General features: G+C 40.7%; 1 protein-coding gene across 1 annotated transcript in view; it reads left to right on the forward strand.

Moving 5' to 3' along the window:
• The window catches only part of LOC120940820 (cytochrome b5), a 43,403-nt gene extending 37,791 nt beyond the window's left edge, over positions 1-5,612 (forward strand). The window contains exons 3-5 of the mRNA XM_040353891.1: positions 650-679; positions 1,895-1,929; positions 4,278-5,612. Coding sequence (XP_040209825.1) covers positions 650-679; positions 1,895-1,929; positions 4,278-4,359 — 147 coding nt within the window. The 3' untranslated portion in view covers positions 4,360-5,612. The remainder of the gene's footprint in view (positions 1-649; positions 680-1,894; positions 1,930-4,277) is intronic.
• The last annotated feature ends 12,291 nt before the right edge of the window (positions 5,613-17,903 follow it).

The following is a 17,903-nucleotide window of genomic DNA, read 5'->3' on the forward strand; positions in this document are numbered from 1 at the left end:
TGCATCCCTTTTGCAAATGCACGGCTGTGCTGTTAATTCTTAATGGTACCCTAACACAGCTACCGAAATGCACGCCAAAATGCATGGTGACAAAGTATTATGTGTTTTGGTGCAAGACAATATAAGAAAAAAAAGGATCGTGCACTTCTTTTGTGTGGTTTAATTTTACCTGGTAATCCTGCCAGTAATGCATTTCCTGTCCTAATCTGACAACGCTCATTCATTATACTATATCTTTGGAGGAGCAGCCTTGTAGTCCTAGGCTGCTCTCCTGATTTAGACTACAGAACACACACCCTCTCCTATCTATAATAAAGAATGCGTTTTGTAGCCCGGATAGGAGAACTGGGCAGGGTTTACAAAACTGCCAGGGGATTCCAGTGCAGCAAGAGAACAGTCCACAAAACCATTTCTGCTGTGTGTGTGTGTGTGTGTGTGTGTGTGTATATATATATATATATATATATATATATATATATATATATATATATATATATATATATATATATATATATATAATATATATAATTTGTATCAAAAGCAAATAAATACACTTTATTGTTGGGGGGGGGTTTAACACAAGACATATCTGCTAAGATCTACAGGCTGCAAAACCTTAATATTTTCCTTTTTTTCTCTTTCTCCCTAGGCTGACCGATCCAAAATTCAAAAGCCTACAGTAAGTTGTCCACCTTTACCTGTAAGCTAACGGTTAGACAAGGACATAAGACAGCCATACTCGATTAGTTGAGCTTAAGGCCTCATGCCCACAGACGTTTTAAAAAAACGAGCTGTAAAGCTAGTATAGACGCCGGTGTTTTGAACGTGATTTGTTTCCGCGTTTTTTTTTTGTATTGAATTCAATGCATCTTTCGACTCGCTAGCTTTCAGACACGTTTTTCTTTCTCTATTCAAAATCATTGGTTCCCTATGGGAGCCCAATGATTTGAAAAGAGGTCGGATCAAGAGGATCCGTCTTGCGGTGTGACTTGTGTGCTGATTATCTTGAAGGGGAACACCACGGATTTATTTTATTTTTTTGCGTGAGGTTCCCCCCCAAGACGATAACAGACCTTCGGTCTGGTATGGATCTTAAAGCGGTGGTTCACCCTCATTACCAACATTTTAGCATTAAATTAGGCATAGTAGCGCGAGCTACAGTATGCCTGTATTTATTTTTTTAGCCCCGTACTCACTGCGCAATCGTATAGATAAGATTCCGACTCCCTGCGGGGAATGGGCGTTCCTATCCAGAGGGAGGATGATTGACGGCCGGCTATGACACGTCACGCTCCCCGAAGATAGCCGGAGTAGGTCTCGGCTCTTCACGGCGCCTGCGCACAGACTATGCGCAGGCGCCGTGAAGCGCCAAGTCCTATTTCGGCTATTTCCGGAGAAGCGTGACGCGCCGTAGCCGGCCGTCAATCATGCTCCCTCTGGATAGGAACGCCCATTCCCCGCGGGGAGTCGGAATCTTATCTATACCATTGCACAGTGAGTACGGGGCTAAAAAAATAAATACAGGCATACTGTAGCTCGCGCTACTATGCCTAATTTAATGCTAGGCAGGTCAGGAAAGGGGGTCTGCACGCGGGGGCTTATCAGAATTTTGGAGCCCCCTTTAAGAAGGGGGCCATCAGATTCCAGCCCCCTACCCTATGTGAATGAGACACTGGTGAACTGAGCATTTCTTTTCGCACAGGTTTTCTTTAGCACATTTATTGTAGACACACGTATATATTTAAACTATTCAATAGTGTAAGCTATCCCTCCCCCTTTTTTTTTTTTTTTTTATCTTTTTTAATGAATATTGGAGAAGCACTGTGCATGCCAGATATTTGTAAAAACAAAAATTGTATTTGTTGTAATGGTATGCTTTTTATTTTTCTCCTAGGAAACCTTTATTACTACTACTGAATCAGAATCCAGGTATTTATATTGTTTTTTTTTTTTTGTCTGCAATCTGTAGACTCTCAGGTGTTCTTGATCTCTGTGCCATTAACACATTACAGTGATCTACATTGCATACGCTTATTGTGATTTACGCAATATCGGCCTAAACTGAGGGGGGAAAAAAGTGGGATATTTTATTATAGCAAAAAGTAAAAGATATTGTGTGTTTTTTTTTTTTTTTTTTAAATTGTCGCTGTTTTTTTGTTTTATAGCACAAAAAATAAAAACCGCAGAGGTGATCAAATAGCACCAAAAGAAAGCTCAACTTGTGGGGGAAAAAAGGACGTAAATTTTGTTTGGGTGCAACGTCGCGCAAACGACGCAGTGCCGTATCGCAAAAAGTGCTCTAGTCAGGAAGGGGGTAAATTCTTCTGGGTCTGAAGTGGTTAAGTGGCGCTTTTCGGCCACTAGTGGGGTGCTTTTAACCCCAAAGAATGGGTTAAAAACTCCCTTGATGCGGCACTTCCAAAGTGCTTTTCAGGCACACTTGAATTATTGTGAGGCGCTTGGCAGAGACTATTTCCAGCCCTGGAGCACCTGAAAACCACCCCAGCGTGATAAGGATTTTTAAGTAGCTAAACTTATTTATGCCTCACATAAACTATACATTTAAAAAGAAAATTTTCTGATGTATTTGACAAGTTCAGAATTTCCAGCAAGACAATGAGGTTGATTTACAAAAACTGGAGCATACAAATTCTGGTGCAGCTCTGCATGAAAACCAATCGGCTTCCAGTTTTTTTGTCAAAGCTTAGTTGAACAAGCTGAAGTTTGAAGCTGATTGGCTACCATACACAGCTGCACCAGATTTTGCATTCTCCAGCTTTAGTAAATCAACCCCAATTTCTTTAGAAGAAAAGTTTAATTGGACTGTCTGACCACCATTTCAAGCATATGATCGTCGCAGATAGTCCTACCATTAGGATGTGTGTCAGGGCCTGCTGTTATGTATTAATAGCACTGACACATTTTCCTGCCATAGCGCTGTCATGGACAAAAGTACACAGGCTTCCATTGTTGGCCTTCTTCTAAAAGCACTACCTGGTTGTCTTATCTCTGTACTTGTTTCTGGTCAATAACTCCAAAATCATTGAAACCAAAAGCATCAGCAAAAGAGCCAAATAACTAGGAGAGGTCAGCGGAGACCACCTACATAATTCTCATGACGATCTCGTTTTAATCGGGCAGCTTTAGAATACATTTTTACAGTTATTTTTTTTATTGGATTGTTCTAAAAGGGCAAGGATTATTAAAGGTGGGCTCTGTGGGGGAGATTTACTAAAACTGGAGAGTGCAAAATCTGGTGCAGCTGTGCATGGTAGAAGCTGATTGGCTAACTTCAGCTTGTTCAATTAAAGGGACACTAAAGGTTCCTGTTTAAAAAAAAAAATAACAAACATGTTATACTTGCCTCCACTGTGTAGCTAATTTTTCACACATTTGCCCTGATCCTGGTGTTTTGTGGTCCCTCTGCGGCTGTCTCTGCTCCTCCCCGCAAGAACTAACCATCTTTATGGGAGCTCTCTCCCCTGGGGGTTAGTCCTTGCGGGCATGCTCCTGTGCTATAGCCGCAGACAGTATAACTCGGCCCCACCCCCCAGTGCACGTGTCGTTGGATGTGATTGACAGCAGCGCGAGCCAATGGCTGCGCTGCTATCAATCCATCCAATCTAGCCAATCTGGGTGGAGAAGAGAACGTCGGGGGCGAGCGCAGCAGGTGAACGGGCTCAGGTTAGTAAAACGGGGGGGGGGGGGGCTGGGGGGCCGTCATTGCCGGGTTTTTTTTTCACCTTGATGCATAGGATGCATTGAGGTGAAAAAAAAACACGAACCTTTACAACCTCCTTAAGCTTTAACAACAACAAAAACAACCTGCAAGCTGTTTGGTTTCTATGCAGAGCTACACTAGATTTTGCATTCTCCAGTTTTAGTGAATAATCCCCCCTGTAAGTCCCAGTATGGTTAGAATATGGGAAATTGGAGTCAAGGCTTAATGGGTTTCTTTTCTTTCCATAGTGAAAGCCTGGGATAGATGGGCTCAGTGCTTTTAATCTGTATTAATAAAATTATCCCTGTATGTTCAACTAAAGTCCACAAGTAAAATAATGAAGACATTTTGTATTATACAGTATCCAATGTAGGATGTCTAATAGCAAACATAAGGATGGTTCTAAAACAGAGCCTTTATCTTGAAGATCATAAGATCTTGGCTCATTAGAATGAATGAAACCTGACTTTCTACTGGGTAACAAAACCAGCAGGTTCAGCATGTTTTGTGTTTGATTTTAACAGCTGATAATTCTTCTTCTCTTTTTTTTTTTCAGTTGGTGGAGTAACTGGATCATTCCCGGCATTTCAGCTGCTATTGTTGCCTTAATGTATCGTTTTTACATGGCAGAAGAATAAGATATTCGACAAGAATTGTGGAAGAAATGCTATTTCCGACCTGAAAATAAGATCATCATTTTACGATGGCAAAATCCGATGTAGTGTATGAACTGTGCCAACCAAGTCCATCTCCTGTTGTTTCTCATTGAATCCCTTACATTAAAGTTAACCTGCAGCCCATTTTAAACTTAAAAAAAAAAGTATTTTCTAAAGCATGTACCACAAGATACGTGCTATTACCTTTATAAGTCAGAAGTGCGTTCTCTGTGCCTGCCTCTGATTTAGCTGTACTTTTCTTACTGGGGCCTGGAGTTTCCCGATTTCATGGACAAGCTCCAGCAAAAGGTAGTCCCATTGGCCAGTGAAATGGTAGTACAGTTTGCCAATGTCATGGATAGTCAGGCCCCAGTAACAAAGCAAAACTACATCAGGGGAGCTTCTGAACACTAAAAAGCAAGCATCATGTGATTTTTGCAGGACTTTTACCTTTTAAATTGCATTAAAGGGAGTACAGATAATAAATTGCAGTTCAGACATCCGAGCCATTTATAACTTTGATATGTACGTATAGGTGTCCTGACAACAAACTACGAAGCGTGACATGTTTTCACATACCGGTATTTGAGTTTTTGTTTTGCTCTTTCTCAGCTCTCTATTTTCTATACCTTTCCTTTAAAAGAAATTGCCATTGCTGACCTTTCTTTCTGAAATTGCTAGTTCCCCAATGTCCTACTAATACAGTTGCTTCACAACTTCTGAGTCCCTAACTTAGACTGCCACTTTCCAGGTAAGTGACCTTTAATTTATTGAAGCCAGGGAACTAGCATTATCAGATCAAAGCCAGCATTCGAGGCATCCATATTTGAATGCCATACACACTCTGTTATCTTTTATTGTATAATAGGTGAAAACACTCTTGCTGTTTTACAATCTAATTGGCTGACCTCTCCCGAGTGTGGAACCCATGTGCTTGAGGGCAGATTTGAGAAATGCTGCTGTCAGATCTATCCATATCTGCAGTGTGCCCTGCTCATTTATACTGTATATTGAGGGCTTTGGCTTTTAAAGGAAAGGTAATGGTAGATGATGTACAATAACCCGTAACAGGTTTCGTTGTTTGTTTTATTTAAACTGAGTTTATTGAGAATAGACATATATTCAGAAAAAAGGGCATTACATTAAGCATAGGTATTGGACAACATAATAAATGATATGCACAATGTGATTTCAAAAATAAAACCTACAATCGGCTGATGGGCCCAAATGAACAGGTTTGTTTACTGTCATTGGATTTGTATGGATGATTTCTGAATGGATGCTGGGGTTATTGCACAATTTTACTTTCTCCTTTACCCCTAAGGTTTTGTTCACGTTGCCCCAACTTGGGATCTGACTTGTGAGACCCCCAAGTTACGTGACATGTGAAATCCCATGTTGGTCAATTAGAGCTGTCTTAATTGGCACTACTGAAGTCGCTCCGACTTCAGAAAATGTTCCTGTACTACTTCAAGGCGACTTCTTCTATTTGACTTGTGCCCATAGACTTTAATGGAAGTCGCCTCCAAGTTCAATCCTTATCTTAATTGATGCGATTTGGATCCAATATTACAGGAAGATTACCCAGGCATTCCCTGAAAGTTGCTTCAAAGTCACATTAAGTAGTACTCAAGTCGCCTGGCAAAGTTGCACCGTAAGTAGCATGACTTTCATGTCACTGCAGTGTGGACTGGGCCTAAAGGGCGAATGAAAGATGTGGTAGCTGTTTTTTGAAGGTGCAGGCTCCATGACTGTACCCGATTCTGGCATTAATACCTAGTGAGTCAGGAACCTGGAACAAACGTTAGCCAGAAAGTTGGAAAAGATTGAGCTTGCATCATGCGTTGTTGTTCTAGGTGAGGGGCTAAATAGGTAGTGATGCCAAATCAGCAGGACAACCTGTTTAAAAATATGTTGTTAGTAGCAGCTCTTATTCTTCTGTCCTTGCAAATTTTTGGTTTTGTGAAATAGAGGTTGACTGTTATCAATCGTATTAATGGTAAGACCATTTCAGTGAACCTTTACAACCTTCCCCTACATAAAATAAAAATAGTAGTTTTTTTATTTAGCTGATTGATGGGTCATCATAGACACCACATCCTTTTCAGAGACCCGTATCAATTTTTTCGAATCACTAGGACTTTTCAGGTACCACAAGTGGACTAATAAAGCTTATGTAAAACTCCTATGTTGTTATTGTTACATCATATAAAAATGATAATCATCTAAAAAAAATAATGTTTGTGTACATACACTCACTCATAGTTCAAAGCTGAACTCCATGTAAAGAAAAAACCCTCCCTTGTAGTGGGGTTGCCACCTTACTGTAAAGCTCAAATGCTTATTTTCATATAGGGGACAGGGTAAAGCAGTTTACTTACCTGATCCTCTGTTCCCACATTCTCATCTGTGCTGCAAGATTTATGGCCGGTATGTACTCCCCTATGGCAGTTAGGTGCCCCATCATCATCAAGTCCAATGCAAGAAGCTCTTCATTGGACATGAGGATGCCAAGGAACAGTCCCCTGCCAGAGCAAAGGGGGCATCGATTTGCCGGGGAGTGATGGATCTGGTAAATCTGCTTTTCTTGTCCCCTAGACCCAAACAAGTATTTAATCTTTGCAGTGCAGGGACAGACCCACTGCAAGGGAGGATTTTTACTTTACCTGGAGTTGGGCTTCAAAGGACATTTGGCAGTAAGGAACAACAGGTGACCAAGTAGACAACATAGTTATTTGTAGGTGTTTTTGTGTTGCATGAAGAAGAAAACACAGGTGTAGATATTTGTTTTACAATGTAAAAAATGCATCCAATTGGGGGCCTGGAAATAGGACTGACAACCACATTGTGTGCCTATACATATTTGACATCATTATTTCATATTTAAAGTGATTGTAAAGTCTCATGTATTTTACTTTTATTTAAAATAACAAACATGTTATATTTGCCTGCTCTGTTGCACTGGTTTTGCACAGAGCAGCCTGGATCCTCCTCTTCTCGGGTCCCTCTTCACTGCTCCTGGCCCCTCCCTCCTGACTAATGCCCCCACGGCAAGCAGCCTGCTATAGGGGCACCTGAGCCGAGCTGCAGCTCCGTGTGTCCATTCATAAATGGATCTGCCGTTCGGCCCCACCCTCTCTCTCCTGATTGGCTAATTGACTTTGATTGGCGGGAGCCAATGACGCCGCTGCTGTGTCTCAGCCAATCATGAGAGCGTCCCGGATGGCTAATTGACCTGTGGACATCGCTGGATAGAGATGGGATAAGTATTAGGGGTGCTAGTGCGGTTGCTGCACACAGAAGGCTTTTTATCTTAATGCATAGAGATAAAAAAAAAACTTCTGCCTTTACAACTCCTTTAATAGTAAACTTCTTCATTACATCTACATCAAATTACACCAGTTCGTATTCAAGGTTACTTTTGTTGAAATTTTTGTGATCATAAATATGTATAGTATATAGTTTTCCTTGATCGCTGAGTTTTTGTTCTTCTATGCACAGGCATATTGAAGTATGTTGTTAGTATGGATTTCATGCCTATCCAGCTAGGAAGTATACTCAGGTGTCATGTAAAGTTTAAAGCCAGGAAGTCGGAACCAAAAAAATGGTACTTAAATGAAATTCCTCACAAATCTCTGTAATCCCTTGTACACACGGTTGGACTTTTGACTGCAAAAGTCCGCTGTAAGTCCAACGGTAAAAAAAAAGAACAGGTTCTCTATCTAAGGTCCGTCGGACTTCTGGGAAAAAAAGTCTGATGGAGGCTACACACGACCGGACTTTCCTGAAAAAAAAGCCAGTCTGACTTTTTTTCTCTGAAAATCCGGTGTGTAAGAGGCATAAGAGTACTAGTTCTTACTACTTACATAGTAAAGTACACTTGTATGTTTCCATTTTTCTTGGATATCAGCTATTCCTGGATAACTAACACCTATGTTGACAAGCTATGGGCTTGTCTGTTGGCGAATGCAGCTTTCTTTAGACATCCTTTGAGAAACTTGGAAGACCTACAGAATTCCATACCAGGTTCCATTAGCCTCTCTCTAATGTGCATTTGGCCTGCTGCAAGATGTGTTGACCTTTCCATTGAATTATATAGGATGAAAAGCTGTTTTGATGCAAACAAATGCCCTGCAGTGCCTTTCATAGTACCGCATTCACACCTATAAATGCGTTCTGTAGTCTTCTACCTAATGGTACCGATCCAATATAAATTGGTGCGTCTGACATAGAGTGCAGTGATTGGTGCTCTCTTATTGGCCCTTTTACCACGCAAAAACTGCAGGTCATATTTGAACTGATTTTTTTCAATGGTGATATGTGAACAAAGCATTACCGATTTGCCCCTGTGTTGTTGTTGTTGTGTTTTTATATATATATATATATATATATATATATATATATATATATATACCGGTGTATATATAAAAGATTGTTGAAGAAATGCAGATTCCTGCTATACTCATTTCCAACACAGCTGTAATTTGAATACGCCTGTAAAAACTATTATAAGCGCTTTCACATACAAAATAACTTGTCTTTTGATGGCCTTGTCTTTCTAGTTTGCTGAATGTGAGTCTTCGTCCAATTAAAATTCATTTGTCTGTCTTTATATCATTAAAGCGGAGGTTCACCCTAAAACAATTATATACCATTATATCCAGCATACTTCCAACATCTACAGTATGCTGGGGTTTTTTTTTTTTTTTTTTTTGCCGTACATACCGTTTTTATTGTTATTTTCCCTCCGGGTTCTGGCTCCAGCGTGAGTGGGCGTTCCTAGTCAGAGGTTAGATGATTGACGTCTGGTGAAAAACTTCCCCTGGCGCATAAGGCGTGTCACCAATTTTCCGTAAGTAGCCGACCTGCGAGTCGGCTCTATATGGCGCCTGCGCCCGCCGTGTAGAGCTGACTGCGCAGGCGCCATATAGTTCGGCTACTTACGGAAAACTTGTGACGCGCCTTATGTGCCAGGGGAAGTTTTTCACCAGTCGTTAATCATCTAACCTCTGACTAGGAACGCCCACTCACGCTGGAGCCAGAACCCAGAGGGAAAATAACAATAAAAACGGTATGTACGGCAAAAAAAAAAACAGCATACTGTAGATGTTGGAAGTATGCTGGATGTAATGGTATATAATTGTTTTAGGGTGAACCTCCACTTTAATGATAAGCTCTGACTAGGAACGCCCACTCCCACGGGAGCCAAAACCCGGAAAGCCGGGGGGAAAATAACAATAAAATGATATGTACGTCAAAAAAAAAAAAGACGGCATACTGTAGATGTCAGAAGTATGCTGGATGTAATGGTATATAGATGTTTTTTAGGGTGAACCTCTGCTTTAAGAAGTAAAATATCAGTCTGTCCAAAGCGATCATTTTTTAGTTGTAGGTGGATCTGTCTGCCCATTGTAAAGATTTGTCTGTTTTCACTTATTCTGTTGAATTCTTTAAAATCTAAAACCAAGTACAAATCAAAATCAAACAGGGAGAACTGGACTTCTCATAACTGCCGTAATAAGTTTGTTTTGTTGAAAACTGCTTAAGCCATATGTAAATAAATCTAAAAATCTGATAGTATGTTGTAGGTTATTAGACAATGATGCTGTAACAAAAAATAGGAAAAGTATTGTTTTCATGGCATTTCTTTCTATTAAATATAATTTGTAATGCAGCATGTCTATTATTATTTTTTTTTTCTGTTATTCTTCTTTTTTTATATACATAATTCTTCTTGACCAAAATTATATACAATAATGTACAATAAATAGTAAAAAATGTGAATTCGCCTCTTTTATGTGAAAAACACACATCCATTGCATATTAATGACATTGTCCTTTTTTGGAATGCATTGATTTGTGGTTACTGTTTTTGCTAATTGTGTTTAAACATTTTATACCTATGGATACTTCAGAAGCAGGCTTTTAAACAGGTCTAATAAATAAAAAACATGTTTAACCTTCTGAAACCTTTTCTTTTCACTAGTTTTGTTTTTATTGTGTGTTATATGAAAATGAATGTATAATTTGCTAAAAAATCAGTTTAATTTTTTTTATAATGTAGACCAAAACCAATAGAATTTTGGCTTCTGGGGAAAATATTAAGTTTAAAGTGAAATTCCACTAAGGATAAAAATGCTACCTATACTACCTAACCTGTGTAAAAAAATAAATAAAGATCTGTATACTTATAATTTTTTTTTTTTGTCCACTCTGGACCAGTCACAGGATCCTCTGTGCCAGCTGCAGGGGAAAGGAGGTAGCACAACACCGGTTGGAAATTGGAAGAGGTCTGGCGTTACTCAAGCTCTCACATCCCAGCTGTTGTTGGTACTCCCTCTTTTCCCCTGCAGTTTATTGACACAGAGGAACCAGAGCTGTATGATCACATGATTTGACCAGAGCAAACTTAAAAATATGTACAGTGGGGATCGAAAGTTTGGGCACCCCAGGTAAAAATTTGTATTAATGTGCATAACGAAGCCAAGGAAAGATGGAAAAATCTCTAAAAGGCATCAAATTACAGATTAGACATTCTTATAATATGTCAAAAAAAGTTAGATTTTATTTCCATCATTTACACTTTAAAAATTACAGAAAACAAAAAAATGGCGTCTGCAAAAGTTTGGGCACCCTGCAGAGTTAATATCTTGTACTGACCAAAATCCTGCAGCAGCGCTGCCAACTATACGTTTGTTGCAATGACAGTTAGTGTTAAATGAGATTAGGTGTGCTTCTAATATGAGTGCTCCATTCACCAAAGATGATCACTACGTGGGGGGATATGGGGTCCCCTTCGGGGGATACACTCACCAGATGGTAGAAAAAAAATCAGCATTCAATACATATCCTTAATCGCCGTCTGCAGTTTACCACTTTCACAGTATTTAGATGTTCAATCCGCAAGCATATAGGAAAGAAAAATCCATATAGAGCAGTATCGTTTTGATGATTTGAATGAACCCCCAAACATATACCCCCTTATACATAAATGCGTACCATAATTATAAAATACCGGACTTCGTCTGAGGGCGTGACTCTCAAACGCACCAACCGGATTTATACGCTGCAACGTCCGCCTCCAATTGACGTCAGACGCGCACATGCGTCACCGCTCGTATTCGGCCGCGATTGCTCGCTTTGCTCGAGTGAGGGCGGAAGTGCCTCCGTCTCTCTGTATTGCGCTACCAATGCCATGACCTGCTCCCACCATAGGTTACTGTTGCAGGGAGCAGAGGCCGCGCCGCACATCCGAACCTGACAGCATCATTGACTGGGCTTGTGAATTAAGATAGACCATAAAAACAAAATTTCTTATTGATACAACCTACATATAAAATATGCATGCAAGCTATATAAAAATACTTATGCCTCTCAGGTGGTATTAAAAACATAAAAGTAATGTAAATAATCAAGTCCATTATAACATCATACTGGATTCAGTAATCATTATACCATGAGACTTGCATATAAAGAAAATGGTCAAAATGCCATCCGTAATGTATTGTATAAAAACTAGCACTCATCTATATATGTATAAATGGTTGATGTAGAACCATCCAGTCAATCTGAATAGCTCAAATATTAATGTTCAATCCATATTAATAGATATAAATAAATATATATGCATATGTGAACATAAATATAAAATATCAGTATACTTCTAAAAGGTAAATGTAGAAGGATCCCGAGAGGATCACATCATCTTTGGTTAATGAAAGACTCCACGAGTACCTTGCCTAAGCCTTGATTTCTCCTGTGCTCTTAATAGGTTGTGATGGTGACCCGATTAACCAAGCGATGAGTCTGGATACTATTCCAACCCTTCACTTTGCCTCATAAGTTCAGCGTTAACCATTTGAGTACATCACATTTAGAATCCGTACTTAGATGAATTTCCTACTCTAAAACCGGCAGGCTGGGTTAATGTTAGGATGGCTAGTGTGTGTATATATATATATATATGTGTGTGTGTGTGAAAACTCACTATAAATATAAATAAATAATCAATTTTCAGATCAGACAAGTGATTCAAACTCGGTCTAATCCAAAGATTGGTCTAGTAGAAAGCTAGGTATGATAAAGAAAATCACAGGTGATATGAATAGGGCGAAAGCACACCAGTTGGGGAATGTGTTTAAAATCTTGCATGATATTCTGCAGTGTTCAGGTATTGAATTGGCAGTTATGTGTCACTGATAAAGCAGTTAATGTCCAGTTCAACGTTTAAACCTTTAGGCATTAATACATCTGTCAAGTATATATCCATTTGGTTTCGCGTTTCGATATTTCCCAGACTCTGTGTGAGCCCCTCCAATGTGGTTCCAAATGTTCGATCCCCCAAAATTCTAGACCCGACGGGTCTTGGTTATGCTGTAATTTAAAGTGAAGAGACACGTTGTGGTCTTTGAATCCGATTCTAATATTCTTTATGTGCTCCGCAATTCCTATTCTTAAAAATCTTTTGGTTCGCCCAATGTATAGAAGACCAAACGGACATCTAAGGACGTATACAACAAAACTACTGTTGCAAGTAATGAATTGCTTGATCTCAAATTCTAGATTATTGGAAGGTGAAGTAAAATGATCCAGTCCCCTTTGTAGTTGATTAACTTCTCTGCATGGTTTGCACTTTCTGCAGGCAAAGAATCAGTTTCTATCCCAAAATGTTTGGGGTTTGGTTGGTAAATCCAAGATCTTCACTACTAAATCCCCATGGTTGGGGGCTTTCCTATAAATGAACTGAGGTTTTAGAGGTATTAGAGGGCCAAGTTTTTTTATCTAATAATAAAATGTGCCAGTGCTGATTAAAAATGGCCTCCACTTCTTTGTATTGGCTATGGAACTGGGAGATAAAGCTCCACTCATTTGAATTTTTTGGGGTGGACTTCTGTTCTGTTCTGTTTTATCTTCTTTCTCTTTCAGACATAGGTCTCTTGAAACAGTTCCTACTTCTTCCACAATTTTGTTGAGGAATTGTGGATTGTATCCTTTCGCTTCAAACCTCACTGTTAGAACTCGGGTTGGGTGAGGAAATTGCTGGTTTCAGAGCAGTTGCGTTTTACCCTCATAATCTGACCTTTCGAAATATTCCTGAGAAGGGGACTCTAAGAAGGATTTCCTTTTTAAACTGGCAGTAATCATCGTGGTCACTGTCCATCAAATGGTAAACCGACCGGTACTCTACCAGTAATAAAGTTTGCAGCAATTTTGGCCACCGGTCTCTAGGCCATTTCCTCCTTACAGCAACTTTTTCAAATTTTTCCAGGAAGTCTCCAACCTCCTTTTGTAGGTAGCATGGGTTGCATATAGTCAGAGGCCACTATTTCAGCCCTTTGCCCCACATCCGACTCTTTAGTCTGGTTCCACTTGAACCACTCATTCACAGTCTCATACACCACTGGCCCTCCTAGGTGGAGACGTCTCAGGCCACGCTCAGCTCACTTCTCTTTTAACTTGTTTTAACATGAACTTCTTGTGTTTTGACTGCCTCATCCTTGCAGTCGCATGCACAGCAGCTTGTTACACAGTTCATAGCAATAAAAAGGAAAAAAAATCTCACAGGTGCACCACCTGTATGCAACACAGTCTGTCAAAATAAAGTTCTGCGCAATGAAGTTCACCTGGCTGCCACACACAGCTAGCAGTAGTTCCTGCTGCAACTCACCACGGATCAAGGACCCGGATTCCACCGTCTAGACTGCCCGCATTCTCCACCATGTGTAAGGGGTTAGCTCGGTAGCGGGGGTGTGTGACCCTCTGGATGGGTTCACTACACACGGAACTATACAGAAAGGCAGTCGAAGACGGTTGAAAACAAAGATTTTGGTTTATTCTTCCATCTTGCTGGAAACAAGTGCAAGCATCGAAACATCATAAACAAAATCAAACATAAAATAAACCCTGGCCACTTGGGGCGTCTACCTTCACCACACAGGAACCTATCTATGGAGTCTGGCACAGCCTAGTGGTGGGCAGACACTGCTGGTCCTACAGCAGAAAACAATAGTCTCTTTTTGATTTTTATCACACAGAAAAATCAACAGCACCTCACCTCTTCAGAAGTATTTCTGCTACTGCTCTCCTTCACTCAGAAAGCCTCAGGATGCAGCAATCAGTAGTAATCATCTGGATTATTTATAGAGGTCTTAATTGCCTCATTCTGAACAGCTGAAGTTTTCCAACACCTTTAAACCTTTCTGGCTACTTCTGCAGCCGACACCCGATAATAATTGGTGTATTGTCCAAACAAGGCAGAAATGTATCTCCCGTCTGTGACAACACCCACAGATCTACCTGACTTCCTGTCACAGATGTTATAATGGACTTGATTTTACAATGGACTTGATTATTTACATTACTTTTATGTTTTTAATACCACCTGAGAGGCATAAGTATTTGTATATAGCTTGCATACATATTTTATATGTAGGTTGTATCAATAATAAATGTTGTTTTTATGGTCTATCTTAATTCACAAGCCCAGTCAATGGTGCTGTCAGGTCCGGATGTGCGGCGCGGCCTCTGCTCGCTGCAACAGTAACCTATGGTGGGAGCAGGTCATGGCATTGGTAACGCAGTACAGAGAGACGGAGGCACTTCCGCCCTCACTTGAGCAAAGCGAGCAATCGCGGCCGAATGCGAGCGGTGATGCGGATGACGCATGTGCGCGTCTGACGTCAATTGGAGTCGGGCGTTGCAACGTATAAATCCGGTTGGTGCGTTTGAGAGTCACGCCCTCAGACAAAGTCCGTAAGTGATGAAACACGTCAGGGCGTGACTCTCCAGCATCCAAACCGAAAGTGACGTGTGTATGTTCCATGGGGAACGAACCAGGAAATCGCCAGAGGAAGTGATCCGTGGCGGTCTTCAGGGTTCAGAACCAGTGAGAAATTTATGCACACATTTATGCCTGGTATTTTATCATTATGGTACGCATTTATGTATAAGGGGGTATCTGTTTGGGGGTTCATTAAAATCATCAAAACGATACTGCTCTATATGGATTTTTCTTTCCTGTATGCTTGCGAATTGAACATCTAAATACTGTGAAAGTGGTAAACTGCAGACGGAGATTAAGGATGTGTATTGAATGCTGATTTTTTTCTACCATCTGGTGAGTGTATCCCCCGAAGGGGACCCCATATCCCCCCACGTGGTGAACATCTTTGGTGAATGGAGCACTCATATTAGAAGTGCACCTAATCTGGTCATTTAACACTAACTGGCCCAGATTCAGGTAGAACCGCGCAATATTTGCGTGGGCAAAGGGCAACGATTTTTGCTCTGCGCCCACGCAAATATTTCGATTTGCCCGCGATTCACGGAGCAGTAGCTCCGTAAATTGCGCGGGCGCTATGCTAATTTGCCTTGCGTAAGGGCGCCTAATGTAAATGATCCCGCCGGGGGCGGGAATCATTTAAATTAGGCGCGCTCCCATGCCGAGCGAACAGCGCATGCTCCGTCGGGAAACTTTCCCGACGTGCATTGCGGCAAATGACGTCGCAAGGACGTCATTTGCTTCTAAGTGAACGTGAATGGCGTCCAGCGCCATTCACGAATCACTTACGTAAACGACGTGAAATTCAAATTTCACGAGCGGGAAGGGTGGCTATACTTTAGCATTGGCTGCGCCTACTATGAGTAGGAGCAGCCTTATGCTAAAGTCGCCGTACGGAAACTCCGTACCTTGCGTGCGCAGGGCCCGCGCAACTTTTGTGAATCGGTGTTAGTATGCATACTATACACAGATCACAATGGCCGCGCCCCCTAGCGGCCAACGCAAGAATGCAGCCAAAGATATGAAGGCATAAGGAGGCTTATGCCTGTCATATCTTAGGCTGCAGTCGGTGTAACGAGGTTCCTGAATCAGGAGCACTCGTTACACCGGAGCAAGTAAGCACTTGCGCCGCGCAACCGCTTCTTGAATCTGGGCCACTGTCTTTACAACAAACGTATAGTTTGCAGCGCTGCTGCATGATTTTGGTCAGATTCTGTGCGATTCTGTTTCTACATTTTCTGCTTATTTCATTGGACTGTTTTCTTTAAGTAGCTGCTTGTTTTTTTTGTATTTGAAGATTTATTGTAATTCTTATATTTGGGTAATAGCATCCTAAGCACTGAGTTGTACTCAATAGGTTGGGCCAGCTTTCAGTACTTTTGCTTACATAATATCTTGTACTGCCCCCTTTGGCAAGTATCACAGCTTGTAAACGCTTTTTGTAGCCAGCCAAGAGTCTTTCAATTCTTGTTTGAGGTATCTTTGCCCATTCTTCCTTACAAAAGGCTTCCAGTTTTTTGAGATGTCTGGGCTGTCTGTCACGCACTGCTCTTTTAAGGTCTATCCATAGATTTTCAATTATGTTGAGGTCAGGAGATTGTGAAGGCCATGGCAAAACGCCTCTTGATGTAATCCCCCGTGGATTTTGAGGTGTGTTTAGGATCATTATCCATTTGTAGAAGCCATCCTCTCTTTAACTTCAGTTTTTTTACAGATGGCATCAAGTTACCATCCAAAATTTGCTGAAATTTTATTGAATCCATTTTTCCTTCTACTTGTGAAATGTTCCCTGTGCCACTGGCTGCAATACAACCCAAAAGCATGATTGATCCACCCCCATGCTTAACAGTTGGACAGAGGTTCTTTTCATTAAATTCTGTGCCCTTTCTTCTCCAAACGTACCTTTGCTCATTCCAGCCAAAAAGTTCTATTTTAACCTCATCTGTCCACAGAACTTGTTTCCAAAATGCATCAGGCTTGTCTATATGTTCATTTGCAAAGTTCAAACGCTGATTTTTGTGGTGAGGACGTAGAAGAGGTTTTCTTCTGATGACTCTTCCATGAAGACCATATTTGTACAAGTATCTCTTTATAGTGGAATAGTGTACCACAACTCCAGTGTCTGCCAGATCGTTCTGGAGGGATCGTGCAGTCAAACGTGGGTTTTGAATTTCTTTTCTCACAATCCTGCGAGTTGTTCTGTCTGATATTTTTCTTGGTCTTCCAGATCTTGCTTTAAATTCCACTGTTCCTGATGACGGCCATTTCTTAATTACATTCCGAACAGAGGATATTGACATCTGAAAACGCTTTGCTATCTTCTTATAGCCTTCTCCAGCTTTGTGAGCGTCAACTATTTTCAGTTTCAGTTTTCTAGACAACTGCTTAGAAGAACCCATGGTGCTGATTGTTGGGGCAAGGTCAGATGAGTCTGGGCATTTAAAACCTTTGAGATTGACATCACCTGGTCTTCCCAGACGATGATTGAGAACAATCCATGACACTGGCAGGTCTCAGCTTTGCAAAGGGGGCAGTGCATGCTATAAATTCTGCAGGGTGCCCAAACTTTTGCAGACGCCATTTTTTTGTTTTCTGCAATTATGAAAGTGTAAATGATGGAAATAAAATCTAACTTTTTTTTTTACATATTATAAGAATGTCTAATCTGTAATTTGATGCCTTTTGGAGATTTTTCCATCTTTCCTTGGCTTCGTTATGCACATTAATACAAACTTTTACCTGGGGT

Source organism: Rana temporaria, chromosome 5, assembly GCF_905171775.1.
Source record: "Rana temporaria chromosome 5, aRanTem1.1, whole genome shotgun sequence".
Taxonomy (NCBI): domain Eukaryota; kingdom Metazoa; phylum Chordata; class Amphibia; order Anura; family Ranidae; genus Rana; species Rana temporaria.